Source organism: Neophocaena asiaeorientalis, unplaced genomic scaffold (genome assembly GCF_003031525.2).
Source record: "Neophocaena asiaeorientalis asiaeorientalis breed wild unplaced genomic scaffold, Neophocaena_asiaeorientalis_V1.1 scaffold134, whole genome shotgun sequence".
Taxonomy (NCBI): domain Eukaryota; kingdom Metazoa; phylum Chordata; class Mammalia; order Artiodactyla; family Phocoenidae; genus Neophocaena; species Neophocaena asiaeorientalis.
In genome coordinates, this window is record NW_020185339.1 from 22,560,025 (window position 1) to 22,573,467 (window position 13,443).

The window sequence follows — 13,443 nt, forward strand, 5'->3', positions numbered from 1 at the left end:
CTCTCACCTGGACTAATATCAGTCACAGGTGTTTAATGAGAAACTGTGCCCTCTCTCTCCCATTTTCCCACCTTTAATGGTCCCTCTTCCACCATAGGTCTCAGTGCCTCTGACGTCAGGAGAATAAGGATAAAGGGTTTTTCCAGGAACATGGCGGAAGAGTAAGACGCGAAGTTCACCTTCCTCCCCACAGATACACCACAAATACATCTACCCGTGTAACAACTCCTACAGAACACCTACTGAACGCTGCCATTAGACCTCAGACCTCCCAAAAGGCAAGGAACCCCCCACGTACCTGGGTAGGGCAAAAGAAAAAAGAAAAAACACAGACAAAAGAATAGGGACGGGACCTGCACCAGTGGGAGGGAGCTTGAAGAAGGAAAGGTTTCTACACACTAGGAAGCCCCTTCGCGGGCGGAGACTGCGGGTGGCGGAGTGGGAAAGCTTCGGCGCCAGGGAGGAGAGCACAGCAACAAGAGTGCGGAGTGCAAACTGGAGAGATTCCCGCACAGAGGATCAGGGCCGACCGGCACTCACCAGCCCGAGAGGCTTGTCTGCTCACCCGCCAGGGCGGGCGGGGCTGGGAGTTGAGGCTCTGGCTTCCGTAGGAGCTCCGGGAGAGGACTGGGGTTGGCAGCGTGAACACAGCCTGAAGGGGTTAGTGCGCCACGGCTAGCCAGGAAGGAGTCTGGAGAAAAGTCTGGACCTGCCGAAGAGGCAAGAGACCTTTTCTTACCTCTGTTTCCTAGTGCGCGAGGAGAGGGGATTAAGAGCGCTGCTTAAAGGAGCTCCAGAGACGGGCGCGAGCCGCGGCTAAAAGCGCGGACCCCAGAGACAGACATGAGACGCTAAGGTTGCTGCCGCCGCCGTGAAGAAGCCTGTGTGCGAGCACAGGTCACTATCCACACCCCCCTCCGGGGAGCTTGTGCAGCCCGCCACTGCCAGGGTCCCGGAATCCAGGGTCAACTCCTCCGGGAGAACGCACGGCGCGCCTCACGCTGCTGCAACGTCACGCCGGCCTCTGCCGCCGCAGGCTCGCCCCGCCCTCCGTGCCCCTCCCTCTCCCCGGCCTGATTGAGCCACAGCCCCCGAATCAGCAGCTCCTTTAACCCCGTCCTGTCTCCGCGAAGAACAGACGCCCTCAGGCGACCTACACGCAGAGGCGGGGCCAAATCGAAAGCTGAGCACCTGGGAGCTGTGAGAACAAAGAAGAGAAAGGGAAATCTCAGGAGCCTCAGGAGCAGCGGATTAAAGCTCCACAATCAACTTGATGTGCCCTGCATCTGTGGAATACATTAATAGACAACGAATCATCCCAAATTAAGGAGCCGTGTGGATGAAAAGGCTCTTGGTGCTGCAGCCAGGAGTCAGTGCTGTGCCTCTGAGGTGGGAGAGACAACTTCAGGACTCTGGTCCACAAGAGGCCTCCCAGCTCCACATAATATCAAATGGCGAAAATCTCCCAGAGATCTCCAACTCAACAAGAAAGAAAAAGACAAATACCGTATGCTAACACATATATATGGAATTTAAGAAAAAAAAATGTCATGAAGAACCTAGGGGTAAGACAGGAATAAAGACACAGACCTACTAGAGAATGGACTTGAGGATATGGGGAGGGGGAAGGGTAAGCTATGACAAAGCTCCAGAGAGGCATGGACATACATACACTACTAAACGTAAGGTAGATAGCTAACGGGAAGCAGCCGCATAGCACAGGGAGATCAGCTCGGTGCTTTGTGACCACCTAGAGGGGTGGGATAGGGAGGGTGGGAGGGAGAGGCAAGAGGGAAGAGATATGGGAACATATGTATATGTATAACTGATTCACTTTGTTATAAAGCAGAAACTAACACACCATTGTAAAGCAAGTATACTCCAATAAAGATGTAAAAAAAAAAAAAGATAAAGGGTTTTTGCACTAAGGCCCACCTGGTGAACTCCTACATGTCCTCAAGGTCAACTCAGTATCACCATCTCTGGGAGACTTGCTTAAACCTTCCAGCTGGTTTTGTGCTCCTTCTTAGGTATGCTGTACATCAACAGTCCCCAACATTTTTGGCACCAGGGACCGGTTTTGTGGAAGACAATTTTTCCACCGACAGGGCAGGGAAGATGGGTCAGGTGGTAATGTGAGCAATGGGGGGATGGGTCAGGAGGTGATGCGAGAGATGGGGAGCTATGGGTAGCCGTAGATGAAGCTTCACTCGCTTGCCCACCGCTCACCTCCTGCTATGCGGCCCGGTTCCTAACAGACCATGGACCAGTACCAGTCTGCAGCCCAGGGGTTGGGGCCCCCTGCTGTACATGACTCTGTAATAAGACTCAACATGTTGTGAGGTATTACCTGTGTGTGCGTGTGTATCTCCAGCTAGACTGTGAGCTCTACGAGAGCAGGAATCAAATCTTACTGATTTCTGTTTCCTTTTTAGAAAAGCCCTTGACACACAACAGGAGCTTAAAAAATATCTGATGAATGAATGAGTAAATAAATGCTCTGCAATTATCACTGAAATGTATTTTTAAGCTCCAGGATTCCCTTGAGGAGGTAATTTTACCCTGTTCTTGGGTAGATGATTACATGGCCCTATATAATACTTTCTACAATTTGAGCCACTTCCCTTCGTTGGGTCCTCAGTGGAGACAGAGAACAAGTCAGCACCATCTATGCCTCACTGACCTTGTGGAAGATTCCCAGGTTTGCTTCAGGCTGTAGAATGGTCACCCCAGGAAAGGCAATAAGAAGGATGTCCACTTCAGAGGTCATCCTTTAACACCCTTTCTTTCTCAAACTGGCAGCCAATGCACTGGGGACAGGACAGAAGCAGAGAGGAAGGTGTCACCAAAAGAACCCAATAGGAGTTGGGTAGCAGTTTTGCTAATGAGCTGTGGGTTTTGTCTTTATAATCCCCAATGAATTGCTGCAGAGACCCGACTTCTCGAATGGCCTGGCAAACCTGGGAAATGAACACACCTCCTGGGGGCTGAGAGTGGGAGGTTGGCCAGATTTAATGACTGAGCACAAGAAAATGGAAAAAGAAAATAACCTGGAAAGAGATTTTGTCTTTCCTTAGTTGGCAAGGGGGAAAGGGAGCTATTACTGTTCTGGAGAAGGTAGGGAAGAAAGGAAAATTGTGGTAGTGTCAGTAAGGGTTGGAGACAAGGATCCCCTTATTCACACTCTCTGCTAATATCAAGGATGTGAGTAGGAGAGGATAACTCAGGAAAAGGCTCCTTGGAGCCTCCTTGGAGGTGGAGACATAGGCAGGATTGTCCGCATGGAGACCAGTGATCCCAAAAGAGGGGACCTTTTGCCTGAGCCCCCAATGTGGCCATAGAACATAAAGTTTCTTGACACCTTGGGTAATCCAAAGTGACGTGGTGGAAATTCAAAAGTCTGGGTTTGTAAAGGGTTCTCTTTACCAGTGCCGCCAACAGTAATTTGTGATACTGTTTTCCTTTGATAAAATCACTATTTCTATAATCATGAGTCTAAAGAGTTTGCAAAACCTCTCACAATCTGACCTTTGCCCACCTTTGGAAGTCCATATAAGTCATTCGAACGTGCAGTTCCCCGCGTGTGTCAAGCTGTATGTTCCCACCCCTTGCAATGGCTCACATCCCTGCCACCTATTGGACCTCTAGACATCCTTCAAAACTCAGCTCAGATGTCTCCTCCTTTGTAAACCCTCTCATGATCTCCACAGGTAGAGATAAACGCTCCTCCGACACACTAGCCATTGCAGCATTTTCGTGAGGCTACAGTTGTTTGTTCACATGATTGTCTTCCCCATCTGACCGTGAGCTCTTGCAGAGTAGGGATCACACACCTTTGTATTCCCAGCATTCAGGACTTAGATATCTTAGACTCTAAACAAGTTACTGATAAATTTATTAAGTATCATTTAATCAAAAAGTAAACAGCTGTCTAGGTAAAGGGATGTCTTCATGATCTGAGTGGACTCGAAGTTAACCTCCCCCCAAAATAAATCAGCTCTTGAATATCAGGAACATCATAGCCCAGAGAGATACATGTTACATTAGCAAATCTCTTAGACTGTTTTTCATAGGTAGGACCAGGATGCAAAAGTTTGAGGACTGTTAAATACTTACACACCCTATGACCCATCAATTTCACTCCGAGGTTTATACCCAAGAGAAATGAACATGCATGACACAGTTACACATAGCACCTTTATTCATAATACTCAAAAACTGGAAACAACCCAAACATCTACCAACAGGCAAGTAACTAAACTGTGGTATGTTCATACAATGGGATATGAATATTACCCAGCAATAAAAAGGGAAAAGCTATGAATACATGGAACAACATGGATGAATCTCAAAACAATATGTTGACTAATTATTCCATTTATACGAAGTCAAACAATAGGCCGAAAAAAATGTATCTACAGTGGTTGTCTTGAGTGGGAGGATTTGACTAAAAAGGGGCACATGGGAACTTTCAAAGATTAAAAAAATGTTTCGTATCGCGATTTGAATGATAACCCAGGTGTATGTACTTATCAGAAATCACTGAACTTAAGATCTGTGCATTTTACTACATGTAAATTATTCTTCAATAAAGAAAAATGTTTGAGGATTACTGCTATATAAAAACCATGCACTTCAAGAAGTAATGCTATACACATTTTCCCTTGGGAGATGGGAAACCTGGAGTATTGCTCTGTTCAAGACGTCACCTCATAAGAGAGAATATATGGCACTATACCCAGCATAACGACAGTGCAAAATACAAACCCTTTTAAAAAAATGACAAACTGTCAGTCTATTAAAGAATCAAAGAGGAAAAAGTGTTGTTCAAGAGTCTTCATTAAAATTTCACTTTTGCTTGCCTGTCATAATAGATCTTAAATCAATTCTCTGATGATGAATTGACTATTATAATATTGCCTATTATTTTTAGCCTCTTTTTTATGAAAGTGGAGAAAAATACTTTAACTTGAGGAGGTAATCAGGGAAATGTAATTGCAAATGACAGCGAACAAAGGCATTTTATGAAGCCAGAATGAACTAAGCGCTATGAGGCATGTGTCCGGTAGCTCAATAAGAAAACGCTTTCATTTTCAACAATCTGCACAAAGACTTCAACTGGCATCAGTGGGCAACATTTTTACCCAAAACCTATTACCTTACATTTGCTCCTAGGACTCAATTCAATGTTTCTCAGCCTTTAATACTAAACACCTCCTTGGTGCCCCAGTAAATACAGCAGATTCAGGAACTCCTTTACGTGTACACACACACACACACACACACACACACACACACACACACATGCATACATTTATCTTCCACTCACTGGGTGTGCTTTGGAGTTATGTTCCAAACTCTGCCACTTATTAGCTCTGGAAACTTGAGCAATTTATTTAACCTCTGTTTTCCAGATTCCTCATCTGTAAAATGGGATAATAACAGAATGTACCTCAGAATCGTTTACAGGTTAAATATGTGTTTAGCACAGGACCTAACCCATAGTAAGTCTCAGCAAATGCTAGAAGAAAAGCAACCACACAGTGGAACTTTAGAGATGGAAGAGACATTAGACATTATCAATTCATAAATAAGGTTACTGATGCTTAAAGAAGGAAATTGACTTCCCAAAATCATGCAGATATGTGATTACAGAAATGGTATTAGAACAGAAATTTCCTGACTCCCAGACCAATGCTTTTTCCAAAATCCCTGCTCTTTTCTCTTCTGTCCCCCAACTCTTCCTATGCCAGGTACCCATGAATAAGAAGACCCTGTGATGAGCAGAGTCAAGAGACACATATTCTACTCCCAGACTGACATCTCCCTGAACTTCTGATTTCTCTTCTGTAAAATGAAAGGATTGGACACATATGATTGCAAAGATTCTGACCAGCAATAGCATTCTGTGAGCCCATTAGCAAGTCTAAACCCTGCACCATTTCTATGGGTGAAGAGTGGGACAGGAATCACGTACACCACAATCTACAATCTTCTGCTCTGACTGATCGCTTTGCAAAGTTGTCCAGCCTTGCGCTCACCGCCTTGACATCTCCCTCCAATGTTTTCACCCTCTGCCTGGAGCAATGTGGGCAGCAATGTAATGAGCACAGGTGAGGTAGGGAAAGGAGATCTAGGGAGGTTCTCTAGAAGGAGACGTGAGGGTGTGTTCCTCGTGCCTGATGGTCTATACAACAGGCATCTAAATTAAAGAGCAACCAGCAGTTCTATAAGGGCACAAATAATGCGTTTTGCGGAAATAAGCAGTAGACAAAGTCTGAGAACTAAGTTCAATTCTGACTCCAGGATAATGTGTTCCTCTTCTTCCTCTACCATGAAAAAAGTGCTCATTTAAGGTAACAAGTTATGTGCACACGAATTTTATAAGAACTGCCAGGTGTAGAAAGCATGTGAATGTCATAGGTTAAAGGAAGAATAGAGGCGAGCCAGACCACCGTGATGAGACAGAAGAAGCCAACTCGTCATCCTCTCCCCTGGCTTTTAGATAACTTAGGACAGACCCAGATTCAAAGCCGAGCTTCCAAAGAAGCAAGTGGTATAGAAGAGGCTGGCAGAGAAGACAGTACAGGACAGGTAAAATGAATGGAGGTGGGGGGAAGGAAGCAGAGAAACACAGTCTGTCCTCTGGGCAGAACTGGGAGCATGAAATAGCTGCCTATCTTGTCCCGGAATTCTTTTTTCCTATATACCGCTCGTAGCCCATCATGTCCAAGGGCAGTGCCAGAGGAGTTGACCCACATAGGTGGGAACAGGTGGTTGATCAGCTCATCAAACATGAAGTAAAAGTAAGGACACTGAATAGTCCTACCCTTCACCCAGAGAGAGGACATTACAGGCATCTCCTTCATAGGATGAACAGAGGAAGGAACTGAGGATGCTTAGCTCAGAGAAGAGGTCAATTGAAGCAAAGAAGGAAGCTTCGAACATGAGAAGGGCTAAGCCATGGTGAAGGAGAGCAGTTACTTCTCCTTAACTAGAATGAACATAACTCTCATTGTCCCTAGGACGGTACTGGCTTTGTCTGTTGACCCAGGGCCAGTTTAGCCTTCGTCCTATTGGAAACATTTTTATTAAAGCTGCATGAAGATAACTCAGAATGGGTTTGGTAGACTTCCACTTTGTATTTCCGCCTTCCGCCTTAATTTTCATTTAACTTTGTGTAAGACCTATATGCAATGAACAGAGATCTAACTTTTACACATGGTTTCCAACTGAAAGATGATTAACAACCCATCGCTCTTTTCCAGACTCTTTCCAGAGACAATGTAACCAGTACCTCCCTTTCAAGAACAGCATGCAGGGTGCTCACTCACCCATATGATAAACGACATTCGTATACAAACACAGGAGAAACTACCCATCTCAGGTGTGGAAGACAGATTCAGCATTGCTCCCTCTACTGGCAGCTTGGTGGACTGGCCCCTGAGATGTCTGGATGCACAAAGACGGCACACCCCCCAGTTCACCAAAGCAGGGGTTCCCAAGCCCCAGGCCTTGGACCCTGGGGCTGTTAGGAACGGTCCGCACAGCAGGAGGTGAGTGGCGGGCAGGCGAGCGAGCGAAGCTTCATCTGCCGCTTCCCATCGCTCCCCATCGCTCACATCACCACCCGAACCATTCCCCACCCCCACCTGCACCCACGCCAGTGGAAAAAATGTCTTCCACGAAACCGGTCCCTGGTGCCAAAAATGTTGGGGACCACCGCACCAAAGAGTGGGAAATGTGGGAAATTTAAAGCGGACTCTGGCCTGTCCTGCCATAGACTACAACACAGAAAGTAGTCTAAACACCCTACTCCAGTGTTTTTGCCATTTATTGTAGGGAGTTTTATTATTTGGTAATGCTTTTTTATTTTGTAATAAACCTTTCGCAGCAATGAATTTTTAAGTGCTTATTAATAAAATAATAAGTACTAAATTTCTATTTTTCAAGAATGTTAAGAGTTACCATCCACCATGGGGGCTATAGTGATGTCACTGACCACATGAAAACCTGAAGACACGAATCTCTGAAAAGAGTCAGCGTCTACTTCAAAAGTTATTTTCAGAAGACTGTGCCCAAAGATAAAGGTTTAACACTTTCAACTGCACACGATTTATTTATATATCACTCTGTGAGACACAACTTTTGATCTAGATCAAATGACTGTTCTTCTAAATTAATTTCACTTATTTTATATTCCAAATGTTTCTGTGCATATACCAAAAATAAAGAGAAGGCTGCATGGATTGACTCTGTAAGCAAAAAAACTTCACAGTTAAAAACTGTCAGTGTTCCATCAGGATCAGGACTGAAGTTTCAAAGAGAAAATCAGTTAATTCCAAAAATAGCTCTAATATTTTCAATATTTCTACTCATCTCAAGAAGAAGTTCAACAGTGGATATTAAAATTTCTATGGTGGAAATATAATTTTCAGAGTACAGTGTCATGGTCAAAGCAATATTCTTACTAAATTAAGGAACCCATGGAGAGAGCAGCTGAAAAGAAAACCTTGATTAAAATCCATGTGTCCTAATCATGCTGTGTCAATGGCTGTTCTGATAAGTCTGATATATTTCCTAGTACAAACAACAAAAAATATATAGGTACAACCTATGGAGCAGAAATGACTTGGCATTGATTACAGTATAACATAATTTATAATTATGTCCAAATAAGTTGCAACATTCCACCAACAAAAATGTAACTATAATGGTAAAATTTACTAATTTTTAAATTTATATACATGGTTACAGTAATTGAACTTGAAAAATGTTTAATAAAGTTGGTATAAAATCCAAAAAAAAAAAAACTTTGCTAATGAATTAGAAAACACATCAAAACACGTTCATTTTAATTATTTGTAGCTCCTTTCACTTTCAAAACTCTTAATTTTTCTCTAAAGTGTCCTGATGGGCACCCCATCTAAAGCTTAGGAGAACAAAATGAATACAGTTGGAGGAAGGTGGTAAGAGGCAGATTTCAATTCAAAGCAAGAAAGAGCTTTCTTATAATCAGAGGTATCTGACAAGAGGGAGCACAGTGTGATAGGAAGATGACCTAGCATAATGTCCAGCGTGGTAGCTGATTTCATTATTGACGATGGAATGGGCCACTTGAAGAGGCCATGTGCTCACCGTCACTGGAAATGTTTAAACACTACCAGTGAAGAGAACTGCTTGAATTGGAGGAGGATCCAGAATACCTCTGAGGCTCCTTCAAACTATATGGTTCATTCATTCAACAAATAATCATTGCTGTCTCTTGCACTGCTCAGCCTGAAGGTAGCTAGCCGCCGTCGTGAGGCCTCTCACAAAGAAGGTGTGTGAGATGATAAATGTTTGTTGTTTTAAGTCATTAAGAAAAAAAAAAACTGAGTGCCCGCTACATGTTAGGCACGGTTCTAGTGGTGGAGAACAGCAGTGGTGAGTCCATGCTGTAGCAACTGTATGTGAAAAATGTGAAAATAAGTATCTGAAAATGCTCTGAAAACTGTCAAGTACAACTCAGATGCGAGCTATAAGTATGGTTAAATTGAACTATATATTTATGTCTTTATCGTATATTTGATCATTAGTCATACATATAGCTGTTCTATATACATGATTCTAGTCTTCCAGGTTCATGTTTTCAGATTTCTGTTTTCATTTGGGCACCTCTTAATTGGTGTTAACTTGTATTTAGTTTTGTGAAGTCATACTTCCACGTAAGATTGTTCTACCTCCCAGAATAGGTTGTATGAATCTCAAGGTCAGGTCCCATCTTCCACCTTCCCACTTAGCCCTCACAGTGTTCAGATCAAGGTTTGGTACTCAGAGGTCTCTCGGGACACAGGATTGGCTGCACAAAGATACTTTCTTCCCCATTTGGTGAGAATCAAGTCTCAAATCTTTCGCACTTTTTTTTTATAAAGAGTAAGCCCCCTTCTGTGCTCCTTCATTGTTCCTGCCTCCTATTATTTCCCCACAAAATGAAATGTTATTATGACCAGGATTCAGCAAACAAAACTAACACGACTCAAGTCCTTAAAACCCTAAGAGTACTTCTCAATAGAAGTTCAAATCTACTGATGTGCCCAGCAGCTTTTGATTCCCAAAAAGATAAAAACTTGTGCCTTAATATCTAATTCTTTTCCACTCCCCTCAATCATACTGGATCCTTTTATCATTATTTTAATGTTTCTTTGCATAAATGGCTGAGAGCCTTCATTCTGTGCTCTTGAGAGCTGATCTGAATCACACCCACACAGATCATATTGTGTGAACTTGCAATTATTTCCTGTGAATGTTCTGTGAATGTGCTGAAACCAAGCATGAACATCTCCAGCCAAACTACAATTTTTTTTCAGGACCTTTACAGCAGCCAAGTTCTGAAAGCAGGGAGTTTTAATAGCAGTTTCTAACACAAAACTGTGGATGCTCAATTTGCAGAGGCAAAAGGTTTCCGGTTCCCACATTTATGATTTTAATGTTTAGTAAAACCATACATAGTATTTGATCAACCACCACTCCTCTTCCATTCCCAACAACTGTTACAACAGAAAACTTCCACAACAACTCTAAGGATGCCAGGGGCTCCCCACTGTCTCCTAATATGCACATAACTGGGAAAATATTTGTGATACTATCACTGATGTATGGGTCCTGTTCCCTGGCAGCCACTCCGTTATGATGGTGCAACAGGAGGCGAAAGTCAACGCCACATCAGGAAGCAGGAGAATATGATGTGGAGAAAGGCCCTTCCAGACAGGAAGAGAACATGGAAAGCTTTCCACTTCCAAATCCCAGTGCAATACGCGGAGGAGAGATCCAATGCCCGTGATTTCACTGTCCACTCTGAAGTGGGGCTCTGGGAGTAGGAGGCATGTTAGAAACATCCACACAGACAGACACAGTGAAGCACTGGAGCTTTTGGTAGGATTTGTGATTTGGTGTGCTTTCCTGGGCAGAGCTTGGGAAGCCTGTGAGGCTACAGGGAGGGCTTCATCCTAAGCAGCATGGGAAAAAAGTGCAGCCCTGGTAGAGGGAGGAGCCTAGACAGAGGAGCCCTGGCAGTGCTCCTGGCTGCCCAAGGCTTGAGCAAGGCATGCAACCAGCAAGGACCTACTGTATAGCACGGGGAACTATATACTCAGTGTCTTGGAAAAACCTAGAATGGAAAAGAATTTGAAAAACAAATATATATATATATAACTGAATCACTTTGCTGTGCACCTGAAACTAATTCAACATTGTAAATCAACTATACTTCAATAAAAAAAAACTTTTTTAAGAAGGCATCCAAGGGCTTCCCTGGTGGTGCGGTGGTTAAGAATCCGCCTGCCAGAAGACCTAAACAGAAGAAGCCCGCGTGCGTAGAGCCCGTGCTCCACAACAAGAGAAGCCACCGCAGTGAGAAGCCTGCGCACCACAACGAAGAGTAGCCCCCACTCGCTGCAACTAGAGAAAGCCCGCACACAGCAACGAAGACCCAACGCAGCCAAAAATTAATTAATTAATTTTTTTTTAAGTTTAAAAAAAAAAAAAAGAAGGTATCCAAGAGATCTGGGACCTCTCACCTGCTCCAGAACAGGGGTTTGGAGACCAGAGGGGATCTGTGAGGAGCTGCAATTAGGACAAATTGGTAGCTACAGTCAAGGGCTTCATGATCAGAGCCTAAAGCAAGAACTCAATATTGGGGATCTGACCTCCAAATGAGCAGATAGGCCCTCTCCAACAGTAGCACAGGGAACAGACAGATCAGCCATGGCCCGGTGAAGATCAATGAGGAACCAAAGAACACTGCATGGGTCTGAAACTCCCATCTCTCCCCTGCTAACACGAGGTCACACACACCCTACCCTTCCATCTATCTAGGTACCATTTTAGAGTGGGAGGGGCAGGGGGGATGGGCATCTAAAAGACTGAATATTTACCCAAAGGGGACTTAGTCATCCAAGAGAGACTATTTAAACCCAAAGGTACAGAGATAGCATAAATTGACAAGTTTAAAGTTAATTTCCACACTTCCCACTACCTATCCCCACCCAGCTTAAGTGTGGTCTGGTAAAGGAAGATTACATCAGTTTTAGGAAACAAAGAAACTCCATTTGCTTTGCACATCTGTGAGGCATGTGAATTTTAACATACCACTATCCACAGTCCTAAGTTCTCCATTGCTACAGCCAATTTTATTTCACAATGTTATTTCAAATGTTGTATTTTTTGTTCAATCCCAATAAGATTTCCCTTTTTCTTCTAGGTGTCATCTCATCAAGATGTATCTGAGAAAATTTTGAGAGCTGGTAAAAGATGCCACCAAAAAATCCCAATACTGCCCTAACAAAACCAACGGGGGGATGTCCCCGGACTGCCAGCCATGGGGTCCGAGGGCTACGCTGACTTAACACAATCAGAGGAAGGAAGAAGTGTGTGTGTGCAAGGTTCCAGCTGCCAGTGCCAAAGAGCTCTGCCATTCACCCACTGAAACATTCATAACCAGACTGGGGGCTCCAGGGGTGGCTAAATGTTAAGGGAGACCTTTAAATTTCCCCAAATGAAACACACAACCCCTCCAAATCTGTGAAGCCTTAACAGTGGCTGCAGGCTGACCCAGTAGTAGGAGGTTAAAATGACCACCCTACACATACACAAACACACATACGCACGTGCGCGCACACACACACACGCACACACACACACACACACACATGCAGCAATCTTCTGTTAAACAGCTCCCCACAGCCACCATAGCATGCCATCGCCATTGCTACTAGGCAAACCCGTCCCCTCCCTCATCCCACAGGCACAATCTCCCGCTTGAGACTCCACATTACCTATTTGTAAGTTATTTTCCTCCATTTGAGTTCACCCTTGATGTTCCATTAACTTCTTCAAATCCTTTTTGGAAAGAGAAAGTGAATGAGCAACTTCATTTTATTCGTATAAAAGTAAATGCCATTGGAGAGTAACCTGGGACAAGAGGAAAAAGGTAGAGCGCGTGCGTTTCTCAAGGCAGCCAAAGCCCTACAGGACAGGGCTCCAGGGTTTGACTGCTCTGTTCCTTCTACTGCTAAAGACAAGGTCCATTCCCGCTCACAATTTCCTCTGCTTTCACCTGTCCAGAGCCTGCCATTGTTTTAGTCATTCAAGCCTGAGACTCCATTCTGCATAGTGATGTCAGAGGCCTTTGCCTTCTAATTAGCCTTGCTTCTATTGCTGAGGCCAATTTACACCTAACAACTTCCCTCTAAACTCTTTTCAGGGCAGTGTGCCCTCGGTTATAGGAGACACACAGTTATACTCTGGTTTGATATCAGTAGTAAACTGCTAGTTCTTTCATATATTTTGCCTTGTAAAATGTCTCCTTTGGCTCACATGTCAGGCAATAATTAGAACCTGGGAGGTCTGTTGTTAAAAAACAAATAGGAAGGCATCCTCCTTCCACATAATTTTCTTACTCCT

At 44.0% G+C, this 13,443-nt stretch overlaps 1 protein-coding gene across 1 annotated transcript in view; it reads left to right on the plus strand.

Annotated features, from left to right (window-relative positions):
* Positions 1 to 6,459: 6,459 nt before the first annotated feature.
* LOC112393961 (thymidylate synthase-like) overlaps positions 6,460 to 13,443 on the plus strand; it is a 45,084-nt gene continuing 38,100 nt past the window's right edge. Inside the window, 3 exon segments of the mRNA XM_024736387.1 lie at positions 6,460 to 6,594; positions 6,720 to 6,806; positions 7,369 to 7,556. Of these exon segments, the coding sequence (XP_024592155.1) occupies positions 6,460 to 6,594; positions 6,720 to 6,806; positions 7,369 to 7,556 (410 nt within the window).